The sequence below is a fragment of the Grus americana genome, chromosome 12, assembly GCF_028858705.1.
Source record: "Grus americana isolate bGruAme1 chromosome 12, bGruAme1.mat, whole genome shotgun sequence".
NCBI classification, from domain to species: domain Eukaryota; kingdom Metazoa; phylum Chordata; class Aves; order Gruiformes; family Gruidae; genus Grus; species Grus americana.
The window spans coordinates 22,633,381-22,647,519 of NC_072863.1; the positions used below are offsets into that span (position 1 = coordinate 22,633,381).

A 14,139-nucleotide genomic window follows, 5' to 3' on the forward strand; every position below is an offset into this window, starting at 1 on the left:
CCTCACTCTTACAGCTGCTTCATCCCGTTTGCAGATGCGGGCAGGGAAACGCATGCCAGCAACGGCTGGCTTTTTCAACGTGTTTGGGTGTTCTTTTCTTCAGAAGGCTAGACATACCCTCTGCTTAAAATAAAACCTTTGATTCCTCAGTGTCTACACCAGCCATGAGACTCAAGGGAAATAATCCAGGGGAATGGTCTGTCTGGGAGCCGGTGCCTGGGGCCGCCGCGCTACAGAGCGGCTTTCTGCGAGCTCAGGGACTGCCCGAGCAAAGCCAGAAATCCCACGCTAACTCCTTCTTTCCTGCTTTATTCCTGAATTTTTCTTGTAGCCAAGCAGGATGGTCTTAAAAAGCCCTCCCTGCTCCTAGTGCAATGGGGGCTCGTGTGCCCTGCGGGCATCTGGACGAGTTATTCTCCTCAACTGTGTTTGTGCAAGGGAGGTGAACGATAGCGAAGGCGTGCGCAGTTGGCTGGAAGAGAAGAAAATCCGCTCCCTGAGCGAGAAGAGGTTAAGAAGAACGAGTTTACGGAAATAATGTGAAGTCATGAACGGAAGCCCTGGCATAGCATCTTTACTGTCTCGCAGTAAATGTCTTAATGCAGCCCTGCTGTGCGGTGCGATCGTATTTTTCTCTCTTCCATCATGCTTGCCCCATCTAATTTACCCTCCAGAGCGCACATAATGTCCTCGAAGCTCACAAATTAAAGAAGTTGTTTCTCCAAGGCACCGCACGCAGCAGGATGTCGATAGAGCTTTCCTCGGCCGCGTTTGGCACCCAGACTTGACACCCAGGCATTGACTTGGCTTTGGGTTCGTACTAAAGTGTATCCCAAGGTGCTAAAGGAAACAGCCCGGGGCTTCCTTTATGCTTAAAGCTAAATTATGCATCATGATTATGCATCTTGCTTAACGAGGGCACATACTGTGCCATGAGCATCCTGTCCGACTCCCAAATCTCCTGTAGGTTTCTGGGACCCTTTGTTAAAGTACAGCATCCGACTGGGGGCTGAACCACCCTTGTTCTCCGCTCAGCACTTTGACTCTCTTGAACGAAACAGAGAGGGAACGGAGGGCAGTCGCTTCGCTTTTAGTCAAAACCCGCTTTGTCTCCAGCTGCTCCGACGCTCTGCTCGCTCTCAGCTGCACCTGGTCTCCACAGCATTTGCACGAGGGATTTCCTGCCCTGACCTCACGCCAACAGCTCACGGGCTTCGCTCAGGTTCTTCAGGCTTCCTGTTTTTCTCTTAAAGCTTTCATTTTACCAGCAAACCGTTTCCTGTTCTAAGGCTTCTTGCGACTGAAGTCCCGCAATTTATCCTCAGCAAGACGTGGCTGGTAACGTCTTTGAACGCTCTTCCTTTCGCTAACGCGCTCTTCCTCGCTGTCAGCTGTCTGGATGGGTGATGTGCACCTCTGTGAAAATTTCAGGAAGGTTTCACTGAGATCTTTAAGTCTCTAGAAAACGAGGGGGGGTGGGGGGTTAACTGGCTCCGCTGCAGACAGCTTTTCAATTACATCCGTGGAAAGTATTGTGCTTTCTGCATTAACTTCGCAGGCATTAACTTCGGCTTTCAATCATTTTCCCGTAGCTGCTGCTCAAGTGCTATTATAAACGAATTAGTGGGTCCGAAAGCAATAGCGGGTGTAGACGGCCAGGTCTGGGGGCTGCCGTCCCGCCTGCCTCTGGAGGTCAATGCCATCAGAGAGACTGAAAAGCTGACAGGGATGGAGAAACCAAAATAACCCGGTGAGGGGCCGCATGCAAAGAGATGCTCTGGTGACAGAATCGTTTTAGCAGCAGCTTGCTTTCTTTTCTCTTTTTTTTTTTTTTTTTTGGTCACAGCCATAGCAGAAAAAGTTGAAATAATTGCAGATGTGATTTCAAGCTCGTTAAGTACGTGGCTGAGCTGAAAGCCCCATCTCTATGTTAAAGGTTTCATTTGTTTCAGTTCATTGCAGAGCAACCAGTAAATTTCAATAACAATGAATTTCTGTTAGGAAACACTCAAAGTGCGTCTTCAAAATATTATTCTTTTCCTACAGTCTATGTTTTTATTTACCCTAATTCTTACTAAAACATTTCCATTAAATGCAACCTTTTCTTGTAGCCACTTGGCTTATTCCCTCCCCACCGGGACCAAAGGCTGCTGGCTGTTCCCGGGTGTTCACACGAGTAAGAATATTGTGGCTTAAAAAAAAAAAAAAAAGTTTGTGAACAAGCAACGCGCTCCTCTTGCTAAAAACACTGCTTTTGCTGAGGCGATTTAAACAAATCCTTTCCTTCTTGCATGGGGTTGACCCGAATCAGTGTATTTCAATACCTCCTTCAATACCTCTGCGGGCTGGACTCGGAGGCAGGACCCTCCGCCGGCGCCTTTGAGCATTGCTTTTGAGGAGGCAGCCGGGAGAGATCCCCCGGATTAGGTTCCTTTCTTACTGCCCTCTCCTCGTCTGTAAAGCGGTGGCCGTGTTACGCTTGCAAAACGTCAGGAGATGCTGCGATGGTTCAAAGCTGCGATTTCCTTAGGTGACTTTTAGGCACGCGCATCGCAGCCATTCTCGGGCTCTGGAGAGGCGCATTCAGCCGCGTAAGCAAAATGAGGGGGAGAAGAAGTTGGGGGTTGTTTCCCCTTGGGCTGTGAAACCAAAAAATTTGCGCTTGTTCAGCTGGCTGGAGGTCTCAGAGGTGGGTGCAGGCACTTGCCATCAGGTGCTTGCTGGGGGGATACAACCTGGCAGTCCGCAGCGGGGGCTCAGCCCCAGGAACTGAGACAGCACTTGGGCTCCGGGTTCCCTCCGCTATCCCCTTGTTTCGGGGTAATTACCTGATCAGCTTGGAGCCGGGGAAGCCCAAAAGAGCTGGGTTCTCCTTGGGAGTTTAGGAGCCGCCGGCTCTTAATATTGATTTGCTAAGGAGACAGCAAGCGTGTGAAACCTGCAAGCGCTTTCCCGCTCTGCGTGGGGTCCTTTCCCTCTGCTGCTCCGGGATCCGAGCCCCGGGGACCGAGGCGGGGTGCTCGGGAAGGGGAGCCAGCCGTTTTGGGGAAGCATCTGCCCTGGGCAGCGCGGCTGCAGGGGACCGGAGAGGGACCCGTGGGAGGGGGGAACTGGGGATGGAAGGGGAGGGGGAAGCAGTGGGGCTGGCATGAGGCCCCTCTCCCCCTGCTATTTCTCCAAAAATGAGTCTTTCAGGGGACTGAGGAGGGAGCGGGGAATCCCAGAGCTGTCAGCCGAGGAGGAAGGAAGTGCAGCTGGAGGTCCGCGGTGGGGGGGGAGCTGCTGAGCAGAGCACAGCCCAGGGCAAGGAGGAAGAGATTTGGGGAGCACAAGGGCACAGCAAGGTGGGTGCAGGGCTGTGGTGGCAGGATGTGGCCGAGGAGGCTGCAGAGGCTGTGCATTTCCAGCCCCACGCCGTCTTGGCACGGGAGAGACAGCACAACATCTCTTGCAAGGCACATGTCTGAGCAAGCCGCCTGCCCCCCCCCAACCCTGCGAGCCCCCCTGAGCCCCCTCCGCAGCCAGCTCTCTGCTTTCGCTCCTGCAAGGCTCCGGCATCACCCCGCGTTCCGTGAGCGGAGTCTCTGCATGCTTGGGCTGCTCAGCACCGCGCTGGCAGGGCAGCTGGACCGCAGGGTTGCTGTGCCTTTCTGCTGAGCTACAGCCCCCGGGACCTCCGAGGGGCAGGATCCCCCAGATCTGAGCTCCCAAAGCGGAGCTGGGATCCTTCAGTCGCAGCAGGGACTTGCACAGTTACGTGTGTCCGTCCCGTGCTGATTGCAGGGCGCCCCAGCTCAACGAGGGCGATTTCTTGAGCTGTAAGTGCTGAAACAATGCGGGCCAGCAAAAATACTCAGGCAATTGATTGCTCGTAGCTGCTAACCTGTTTTGCCTGCCTGCGGACGTGGTCCTGTTGCTCAAGACACTATGCTGAGCTGGAACCAAAAAGGATGGTTTTTTTGAAGAAATTAAGAAAGTTTTATTGTGGCTTTATTGGGCTGGATGCGCTGGCGTGTCCTGCTTGTGCTGGGCAGGAATTCAGACCAGCTGATTATAAAAGGCCCTTCTGGCCTCAAGTCTGCAACAATTAACATTCACGCTGTCTGCAAGACAACAGAGACGAATGGAGCTGGCGTGTGGATCGTCTCTCCAGCCTGTTTGTGTTTCACAGGAGGTGCCGCACAGCCCGCGGTGACCGCGAGCATCACCAGGAGACACACGTAGGTACCGCTCGCTGTCGTGTTCGGATATCACCATGGCTTCTCTTTGGAGCTCGCTGGAAAAAGATGTGTTCAACCCGCAGAAGAAGAGGCTGCTGGAAACCATTCGTGTCTGGAAGACAGGGAAGAAGAAGAAGATGTCCATTCTCTGTGTTGTGGGTGAGAACCCCGGGGGACCGGGAGACAGGTTGAGTTGCAAACCCAGGGAGGTTTCTCGCAGCCCTAGTCAGAGAGTTTGGCCTCTGATGGCTCTTTTTCTAATTTGGGAGAAGAGGTATGACCACTACTTGGAGTGCTGTATTTTAAGATTAAATGAAGCAAATCGTAATCCAAAGACAGGACCTGTGCCATGTCAGTATAGTTTGTCAAGAACTGGCAGCAAAAGCACAAATTCCTTCTCGAGTGTCGGATGGTCTTTAGCTGGCTGGAGAGAGCTGGGGTCTGCCGGATTGCTCCCTCCACCAATGTAAGATTATTTTTTTTTTTACCATTTGCATCAAATCTGTCATTAGAGGTCAGCAACAAACCATTCTAACACAGCGTTACAGCCTCATTCTGTCTCTCCATAGCTTTGGTGAAAGTTTTAACAGCACCCAGATGTTTCAGGAGTAAGTAGCTATTTGATTAGGACCCAAAGTTGCAAGTGCTTCGGGAAATTTTCCGTCTCCTTTGGTCTATGCTTTTCCAGTTGCTCAATCACTCCTGAGAAGTTGTTAGCGTAGATTTGCTTGACAAACTTAGAAAAGGAGAGACTTTCCTGCCAACGAGCTTCTAGATAGCATAGTCACCTACTACAGGATTAATTTCTGACCTAAATGATGTGCTTCAACTCCCTCTGTAGTCAGTGGAGGGCAGGAGGAATATCTCCAAGGGATGATGTAGCCGCCCTATAATTAGCATCTAAAATACATGAGTTACCCCTGGAACAGTCCGTGTCCGCTTTCTGGAGATACCTGGAGATACCCAGCTCCTACAGGAGATCTGAATTATAACAGCCAGAATGATGTACGGTGAGCACCTCCCAGATGAAGCAAGAGGTGACTGTAAGCTAATTGGCACTGGAATTGGTTTTTGATGAGGTGCGTGAGTGTGGGTATCGGCCAAACAGTGCGGTGCGTTTTGTTGTTAGGGCCAGCAATCTGGTATGTGACGATGATAAATCTCATTGCACTAGGGCACCCTGTTCCCGTCACATTTGGATCTTGCTGAGGTATTACTTGTGCCTTGTGTAGAGCACAATGACCTGGCTTAAAACTCATTGAAATTATTGGGAATCCCTCCCTAGACGTCAAGGTTTTCTGGATTAGACCCCAGAGAGCGCTTCCCATATGTAAATACTCGATGAAGAGAAAAGTCAGTAGAAACCCTGTAGCATCTCTCCATAGAACCACAATGCAGAATCAGTGTCTGCGTGTCCATCTGTAGCTTTCCACTCAACTGAGCTGTTGTGTACGGGGCTAACAATAATATTGTGGGTTGTTGTTTGTTTTTTTTCTCCTGTCCCTCATCCTCAGTGGACACCTTTAGGCCAATGCAGCCGTTTCTGGTGAAGGTCAAGGTAGACCGAGGAGAGCAGTACAAGATAGCCTACAGGTGGCCCTTAGCAGAGCTGAAGCTGGTAGATGGCAAGACTCTCAATCAGGTAGGACTGATTTTCCTTCCATGGCAAAGGGTAGAACTGGTCATGGGGGAGAGATATGGATATGAAGGAGACACAGGCCAGGATCCACAGGGGGATTTGGGTCCTCTGGAGTTCAGACCATACGTTTAGATGGTGGGAAGAGCAGCAGGGGGGGATGTGTGTGTGTGTGTGTGATTCCTAATATAGGACTGAACCAGCATGAATGATGCTAATTTTGAGGAAACAACCACCATCAAAAACATTTAAAAGCTTTCTGCCTTCCCTCAGAGCTGTTTCCTAGCATGTGGTGAACTGGGGTCTCTCACTGGATGGGTCCTCCATCCTACATCAGTGCTTTTGGATGATGTCTTCCAGGGAGATGCCTGTGCCCGGGATGCTGAGGCTGGAATGACTTCCTCCTGAGTTATCCCTCTCTAAATTAAGAAATGTCAGGCTGGCAAAATAATGACCAGGGTGAGACCTTCCGTCAAAATCAGTGGGCAAACTCTCCTCATCCCTCAGGCAGAAGACCTCCTGAGGCTCTTTGCAGCAACCCTCAGAGGCTGGAGAGACGGGCTGCAAAGCACTGCTCTTGTCAGGTCTCCAGCATTTGCAGAACACATTGTCAGGCCCATCTGTCGATCCATGTTGACGAAGCTTCTTGACAGACATTTGCATAGGGTATTTAAAGATTAAATGGAGGCATTTACTGCAAGAAGGATTATGGAGAGCTGGAGTCAGCGTGAGTCTGCGCTTTTAGGGTGACATGAAGGTTTTTGGGCAAGAAAGCTTGGACAAGATATTTCCTTTCTGCTGCTGCGGCTGGCAGAGTGTCGTTAAAGTTGTTATAATTACTTTTTTTATTAATGTGAATGTTCCAGGGGCTTTGGCAAGGTGCCTGGGTGCTCACAAGCATAGAAATAAATGAGGAAAAGAACAGCTTTCCAGTTCTACATCCAGGACAAATAAAGTACATCTGCACAGCACGTCTGAAAGGAAAACCATATTTGCAGGTTTGCAGGGCATCTTGATCCTGTGGGTAGAACTGAACTGATATCTCATTGTCTTACATTTTCCTGTACACAAGGAAATACATGCTTTCATCCTGCCTGAGCTCTCGTCCAGCAGATGAGCCTGGCTCCACCAAGTCTTCTAAACTGCTTTGGCTCCTGAGGAGTTAGGATTACAAGACACCTCCAGGATTTTCAGTCCTTTCCCCCTCACTTGCCATCCCAATGAGAAAAACTGATCATACTTTATCTTAAAGTGTTGGTGTATCTTTGAACCCCCTCCTACTGGCAGGCAAATAATGAACTTGGTTGTCCCGATTGGTAAAGCCTTCTTATGACTCCGAGCCTGTATTCCTACCCACATCATTCCCGTTTGCGCTTGTGCCATGGCTGTCCTTTAGGTTAGACAGCTCTTCTCCTTTGCAGATGTGTTTTTAGATTGCAGTCACCTCCCCTATTGACCTTCCTTCTGGCAGGCTAAGCAGACTGACCCCTTAGTCTCCTCTTCTGCGTTGACTTCTCTCTTCCCTTTATCATGCCTGGAGCCCTCTTCCTTACCTCTTCCAGGCTGAATTGATCTTTCTTGAATGCAGGCAGCCAGATTTCTCCATACCATTCCTACAATGGGATCTGCTCACCAGCTGAAGCTGCTGCACGAGGTCCCCAGGCAGAGGAGAGGCTGAAGCAGTAGGCTGCAGCCAGGACGTGTCGACATCTCTCAAGGTCCCACCACGGAGGCACGCTCCCCAGTGCAGCCCAGTGCTTAAGTCAGCATGGTCCCTTCCTGTTGCAATGGCTTGGCAGGTCCATGGAAATCAAAAAACAAGCGCTCTCCTCTGTTGCTTAGCAGATAGTGTCGAGCACAGGCAAACCCCAGCTTGCGGGTTGATATTCAGTACGCACAGCAAAGGCTTGGTCGTCAGGTCTGCCCTGGTGCGCTGGGAAGCCCTCTGTTCCCTGGCACCAGCAAAGTCCTGACACTGCAAGTCCAGCGGTGCTTAAAGCTACAGCTCCCTTGACCAAAACAGCGTTAATATTTATGGAGCGGTTAACGGATGCCTCCCTGCTTTAATAGCTCCTCATAAGGCATGCTATAAACCACGTGCGCTGTGAATTCCTCCCCTGCTATAAACCACGCGCGCTGTGAATTCCTCCCCTGCTATAAACCACGCACGCTGTGAATTCCTCCTCCAGACATCGCTGCTCCGCGCTGCTGCAGGGGCTGCTACCGAGCCTGCAAAGCAACGCGGGGGCGTGATGTATTGCTTCCAGGTGTTTAGAAAGCGACCCTTGAAGTGTCGTAGGACTGCATCAATCCTCATAAACTCTATGTCTGTTATGATGATCAGTATCGATAAGTATAAGTGCGGCTTCTAAGTTCTCCAGAAGGTGAGATCACGCTGTGCGGCAGAGCTAATGAGATGGAGCAGGAAGGGGTTTCTTTCTGTGGGATGTTCCCAGTTCAGCAACCTCCCTTATTCTCTCCACTTAGATACCACTTTGTGGCAAAACCTCAGTCTTCTGTGGCTGTAGTTTCCCCTCCGTGAGACTACATGTCCTTTGGGAAAAGACAGATGTAGCAATATTGACACTTACATGGATGAAAACAACACGGGGAAATGCCAAGGGTGCTTTTTCTTCTTTTTTCCCCAGTCCATGCTCCTGTTATCTCGGGTGACCTTCCCCTGCCAGGCAATGGGGCCGCTGGGAGATGCCAGGTGAAGCACGCGTGATACCACAGCGCTGCTGGGGGGGTTTCAGGACTGAGCTTGCGGAAGCCTGTTTCTGGGTTTTCTCTGGGTGTTTCCAATTCTTGAGTGAAGAGAGGTTTGAGATTTCAGGTTGGATGAGGATTGCGGAGGGGAATATCTGCAGTGGGAGGCAGGGTGGGTGCTGAGCTTACCCTGGATGCTTAACTCCAGTTATTGGAGCTTTCTCATTCAGCACGTCGTTGCGCTGCAGAGCTTATTGCCACAGGATGCTGTAGATGCCAACGCTACGAATAAGTTCAAAAAGCCATTAGAGGAGATCAGGGACAGCAGGTCCTTCAAGGGCTGTTAAACACAGCGCTGTGGATGCAACCTCTGGCTCGGTGAGCTGCTAGGTCACGGGCTGCTGGAGGCTGGCAGGGAATCCTGAAGGCAATATAACTCTGGGCTTGCCTTCTGAATGCTTTTTCTCTCAAGCATCTGCCACTGGACACTGTCAAAATTCATCAGTGTTCATCCCCTAAAACCTGCAGTGAAAGGTGAGGGATTTATATAGGCTGAAATCAGCATGCTGGATCTGGACGCTGGAACTTGGTCTGACCCACTACGGGTGTCCTGACAACCACTTCTAGGGTCAGAACTGCCGTACACCCTTTTATTTTCAGTGCTTTTATCACGCCTATGATTATTTGCCAAGTGCCATGAACATACCTCTCAAATCCTACCCAGCTGCTCTGGGATAGCAGCAGAAGTCCAGGGAAAGATGTCTGCACCTGCAGGAAGGAAATACGAGGGAGGGTTTGCTGTTCACTGGAGGGGTCTCCTGCTGTCAGCTTGGAAATACAGAGCTTGTCAGGGGGTTCACTGATTGCAAGACTTCAAATCAAACTGCTGACAACAGTTACCCTGGGCATGGCACGGTCGGTGTCCATGGCATCGGGGGATGTTGGGGGCAACAGCCCATTTTAGCCCTTCACCAGATCTGAGTCTGGCTATGCCTGCGCAGCTCCGCCAAACCCGGTCTAGTCATCGGCATGATGTGGCCGGTGGCACTGGGCTCCCTGGGGTCACCTATGCCAGCCAGGCTTTTTGCTGGGTGGTCTCCTTCCCTCCTTCAACCAGGAGGTGTTCTTCCTCCCGCTGCGCAAGGTGTTTTCCAACGTTCGGCACCTGCCATTACAATGTGCTACAAACCTGTGCTGAGTGCGTGTGGTGTGGCAAGCGGCGTATAATTGATGTGGTAATTAACTGTTGACATCTAGGCAAGCCTGGATTTTGATCTGCAGTTCGATAAGGTTTACAAGTGGACCGCTAGCAGCTTTGACGAGAAGAAAACCTTTATCAGATGCTTGTGGAAGCTGAACCACAGATTCCTCGCCAGCTCTGTCACCTTTGTGAATGTCCCCTCTTGTGCAGCCGAAGGTAATTAGTTTCCTTGTCACACTCAGACTGGTTTGGGTTTTTTGCATCATCGCTATCATCACTTTAGGAAGGGGTGGTGAATAAATTCCCAACAGTGAATGCGGATGACGGGAGATGCTGAGGTGGGTACCAGTGAGAGGGAAGCAGGAGGATCCATGTTTCGTGTATCTGGAGGCACAGTCGTCTGATTTATCCACTGACCCTTGCCGAGGAGACGCAGTGCTAGGCTGGGAAGAAAAATAGATGGAGAGTTTATCTTATCTCCAGAGGTGCTACCTGCACTCTGGGTTGGGGAAGGTGAGCGGTAAAGTGTTGGTAATGTCAGGCCAGGGGGAGACTGGCCGGCTGCATGGTAACATTCCCCAGCAGTATAGCAAGAAATACAGATATGTATGGATATAAAGATATATGAAATACGGATATAAAAATATATTTTACTCTACAACACGTGGCTATCAGTATATTTGATCAGAAGAAGCCTGTTCCTCTCTGAAATTTGTCTCAGCTTTGTATAACAAACATATCAACGTGCCCCAACACACAGTCCTAGAGAGGTGAGCAAGTAAAAACACAACCAGAACTCCAATAAAACTCCAAATGTCCGTTTTGTCCCTTTTACAAAGCTGACCCTTTATCCCATCCGCGTCTTTCTTTGCTCCGTGCTGTGATCTTATCCCAACTGACCAGCAGACCGAGACCGCTGGACTCATGTCACTTGGACTCAACGGGACCCCTGGGGCTAATATTAGCTAATAAAATGACATAACTAGAGGGCTTAGGCCATCTCCACATCTCCTCCTCTTCAAGCAGGGAGACAAAGGTCCCAAGAAGACAGGAAGGACACTGAGGAGACTGAGAGCCAGGAGGAGCTCAGCGCCTACCAGGAGATGACACCGAAGGAAGCTGCCGACGTGTTGAAGCTGATGGAGGAGTACGAGCCCCTTGTGAACAACTCGGTGGCCTTTGCAGAGCAGCTAAGCAACGATCTCCAGGTGCTGGATGAGGTAAGGGCGCGAAGGGCTGCGACTCAACCGAAAAGAAGGTGTCTGCAGTGTAGGGGCACTGGATTGAGTCTCTGGGTATCGGCAGGTCTTTCGTTTGCTGAGAGCACTTGGCCCGAGAGAAAGTCACCTCGGTGCTGTGCTATGTCAGCTCAAAAGGCATCACCCCTGAGATGTTGGCTCGAGTGGTGTCTCTCCGATGAACGTGGTGACTGACCAGCTCGGGGTAGAGGAAGCCCACTGTCGGTTTTGGAAAGGAGTGAAACAAAACAGTGGCACAGACCCAGCTGCGGGGAGGGACGTGGAGCCCGGCTGCACGTGGACGTGTAGCTGTGAGGGATTTTCATTTCTGGAGCAGCACGGGGATGGGTCAGGGTCAAAATGAAGTGGGGTGCTCCGGGGCTGGCTGAGGGAGGTGGAAGAGACGGGGGAGCTCTGGGATCTCCTTCACGTTGCGCACAAGGTCTCTGTGTCCCACGTGGTGTGAATTAGGAGCATCCGTAGTCACCAGTGCAGAAGAAATTTGTCTTGGGCTGTTGCCTCTGGCCCTTAGTGCTGAGTCTACAAGCTGTGCCTCCAGCCAGCTCAGTGGTCAGCAGCGACCTTGAGCAATCCCACAGCCTTAACCGCGTCTGGAAATGATTTACAGGAACCGTCCCAAGGGGAAAATGTGGTGACGATGCCCACGCTGTACATCTTCCCCTCCCTGTCTGCACACGGCGCCGGGTGTCCCATGGGGAGGGTTAGCGTGCCAGGCATCTCGGGGCACCGAGAGCTCCCCAGGCTCCCGCCGAATCCGCAGCCGGGTCTGCAGCTCACGGCGTGCCTGGTCCAGCGCGGCCATCCGCAAGCAGGACGTGCAGAAGCAGTGGGGATGGGTCCTGCCACGTTGCCATGAGGGCTATCACAGAAACAGCAAAAATTCCTGTTATTTCAGGGGTTTTGTGGGTGGTGGGTTGGGGTTTTTGTTTTTTTTTTAACTTGAGCACAAGTGTGTTAGTTACCTCGGGAAGGGGAGAACAGAGAAAAGCTGGGTAGGAAGGATAAAGGCTGCTGAGCAGGGATGGAGGAGATGGAAGTGCATGTGAAAAGTGGGGGGTGCTGAAGAGCAGAAACGGGGGTCTGACAGGCAGGGATGCCTGGAAGAAAAGGAAAGGGCCAACAATGATCCCTGCAGAAGGAAAAGCAGCAGGTAGGGAGAAAAAAGAGGGAAAAGTGAAACTGAGCTGGGAGGAGATAAAAAGTAAAAGATAAACTGTAGTAGAAAGGGCCAATGGAGAAGGCACACATTATTTTCAGACTAGTGAGCTTTATTTACTTTATTAGAGTTGCTGCATTTTAATTGCATTTCTGCGGAGAATAACTTGCTGCTTTGAGTGCTGGAGCAAAATAATGCAATAGCTGCTTTGAGGATTTATCTTATGCTAATATATCTGGTGTTAGCATTTTATGGGTAGGTAGCTGAAGAACAAAGGGAGAAAAGAAGCCAAAAGAAATATCCTAAAACATACAAGAAACCACAAACCCTAAATCTAACCTCCTTTAGCTCCAGTGTTTGCTGCATTCCCAGTTTGTAGTTATACGTGACTTACTACACTTGGAAACGTAGTAGTTAATCTGGAGGACCAAACTCCGGAGGTCTGTTCCTGTTTGCTCTCGGCAAGTCATACAGGCACTTTGCAACTCTATTTCCCGGCTGTAAAACACCCCATGAGTGTAGCTAATAAATCTCTATTTCTTTGAGATGAAAGGCGCTGACGAATACATTATTTTAATGCCCTCTAATGAGTAAATGTCACTTATTGCTAATACAAATTAATTAATGAGATGTTTCTATTTCCAAGGTTTAATCTATGACATTAAGTGCTATTAATACCAGCAAGTTAGACTGGCACATGCATATATTTAAATGTTTTTCCCCACATCCCAGTGATAACACCTTGTCCTCCTCTCACAATACTAATCACCTTCTGCTAACCCATCTCTTCTGGGGGTCGCGAAACGCTGCGCCAACGGCAAGGCAGCGCTTGTCTGCTTGGGAGGGCAGGAAAGCACGGCCGGGGCGCCTGGGAGCCCGCGAGCTCTGATTTTGACATTGGTATTCCTACGTACTCGCAGGATCCCGGCACCTGCTGAAACGCAGGCAGCTCCCGGCAGCTTTGTGCCGTCTCTAGCAGCAGGGTTATTACCTTACCCGAGCGGCGATTCTCCGGAGAGCATCTCCGATGTCACCGGTGATGCTTTGCTCTAGGCAAACCCCCCCCGGGTCTGTTAAGCCCTAATAAGACAATCCGAAGGCGCGGCGGTGACAGGCTCGCGGGAGGTTTATGGCTGTAATTTAGGAACATTTAATAAAATGTGAAGCTCCGGGCAGAGCCCGGCGGGTCCCTGGCGTGCGGCTGGAAAGCAGCAGTCTGGGAGCGGGGCTGTTTGCTCCCTCGCACCGGCCCGCGGAGGCTGGCTGGGCTCTGGGCAAAAGGAGCGTTCCCTCAGCATCGCCGGTGCTTTGGGTGGTGAGTACTGCGTGCATTAGCAAGCCCGGCTTCGAATCCGACTGCGGAGCCTGCTGGCATCACTGGGCTCCCCGTGGGAAAGCCGCATCGCTTCGCAGCGGGGTATATATGATAGAGATGCTTTGCTCTGTTTGCTGTGATCTCAGGCTTTTCTTTTCTACAGCATTCCTCTGACCTTTCCAGACCCCTTGCCTACATCCGAAGCCGTTCCCCACAGTCCTTTCTCCCACACTTTCCCCAAACGGCGCTACGTTTGTCACAGGAGAGTGTAATCCGTGCTTTCCCAGTCCAGGTGTGCGCTGCAGAGCGGCTCTCACATGTTTCAGGAGCTCCTCCGCGCTGCTCCAGCATCTCATCCTGCGTGTAGCACCTCGGGAGCTGGAGCTGCCGGCTCATCTTTATCCCGATAGCAATGCAGGTGGAGCTTGAAGAAGAGAATCTCCTTAACGCAGGGATTGCAGATGCCCGGCATCTACTGTGATTTCAGACACATTTCTAATTCGGAGCACAGGGTAGGTCCAAGCCACAGAAACCTGACTTGGGTCGACAAGACTTTGCTTCTCTTCCTCTCATCATTTCCCACCGGCGAGAGGAGCGCAGGGTGTACTGGGGGGGGTGCAGATGCTTCTGTCGTTCTTCTGAA

The 14,139-nt window shown here is 51.0% G+C and overlaps 1 protein-coding gene across 9 annotated transcripts in view; it reads left to right on the forward strand.

Moving 5' to 3' along the window:
* The first annotated feature begins 1,284 nt into the window (after nucleotides 1-1,284).
* Nucleotides 1,285-14,139, forward strand: part of LOC129211979 (exocyst complex component 1-like) — a 28,782-nt gene continuing 15,927 nt past the window's right edge. Inside the window, exons 1-6 of one of the 9 annotated variants that reach the window (XM_054839862.1) lie at nucleotides 1,285-1,338; nucleotides 4,172-4,379; nucleotides 5,735-5,862; nucleotides 6,723-6,854; nucleotides 9,823-9,982; nucleotides 10,790-10,986. In XM_054839862.1, the coding sequence (XP_054695837.1) occupies nucleotides 4,256-4,379; nucleotides 5,735-5,862; nucleotides 6,723-6,854; nucleotides 9,823-9,982; nucleotides 10,790-10,986 (741 nt within the window). In that variant the 5' untranslated portion in view covers nucleotides 1,285-1,338; nucleotides 4,172-4,255. Of the gene's footprint in view, nucleotides 1,339-2,591; nucleotides 2,690-4,171; nucleotides 4,687-5,734; nucleotides 5,863-6,722; nucleotides 6,855-9,822; nucleotides 9,983-10,789; nucleotides 10,987-14,139 lie in introns of those variants that run through there. The other 8 variants (XM_054839869.1, XM_054839864.1, XM_054839861.1 and 5 more) reach the window with 8 other exon arrangements.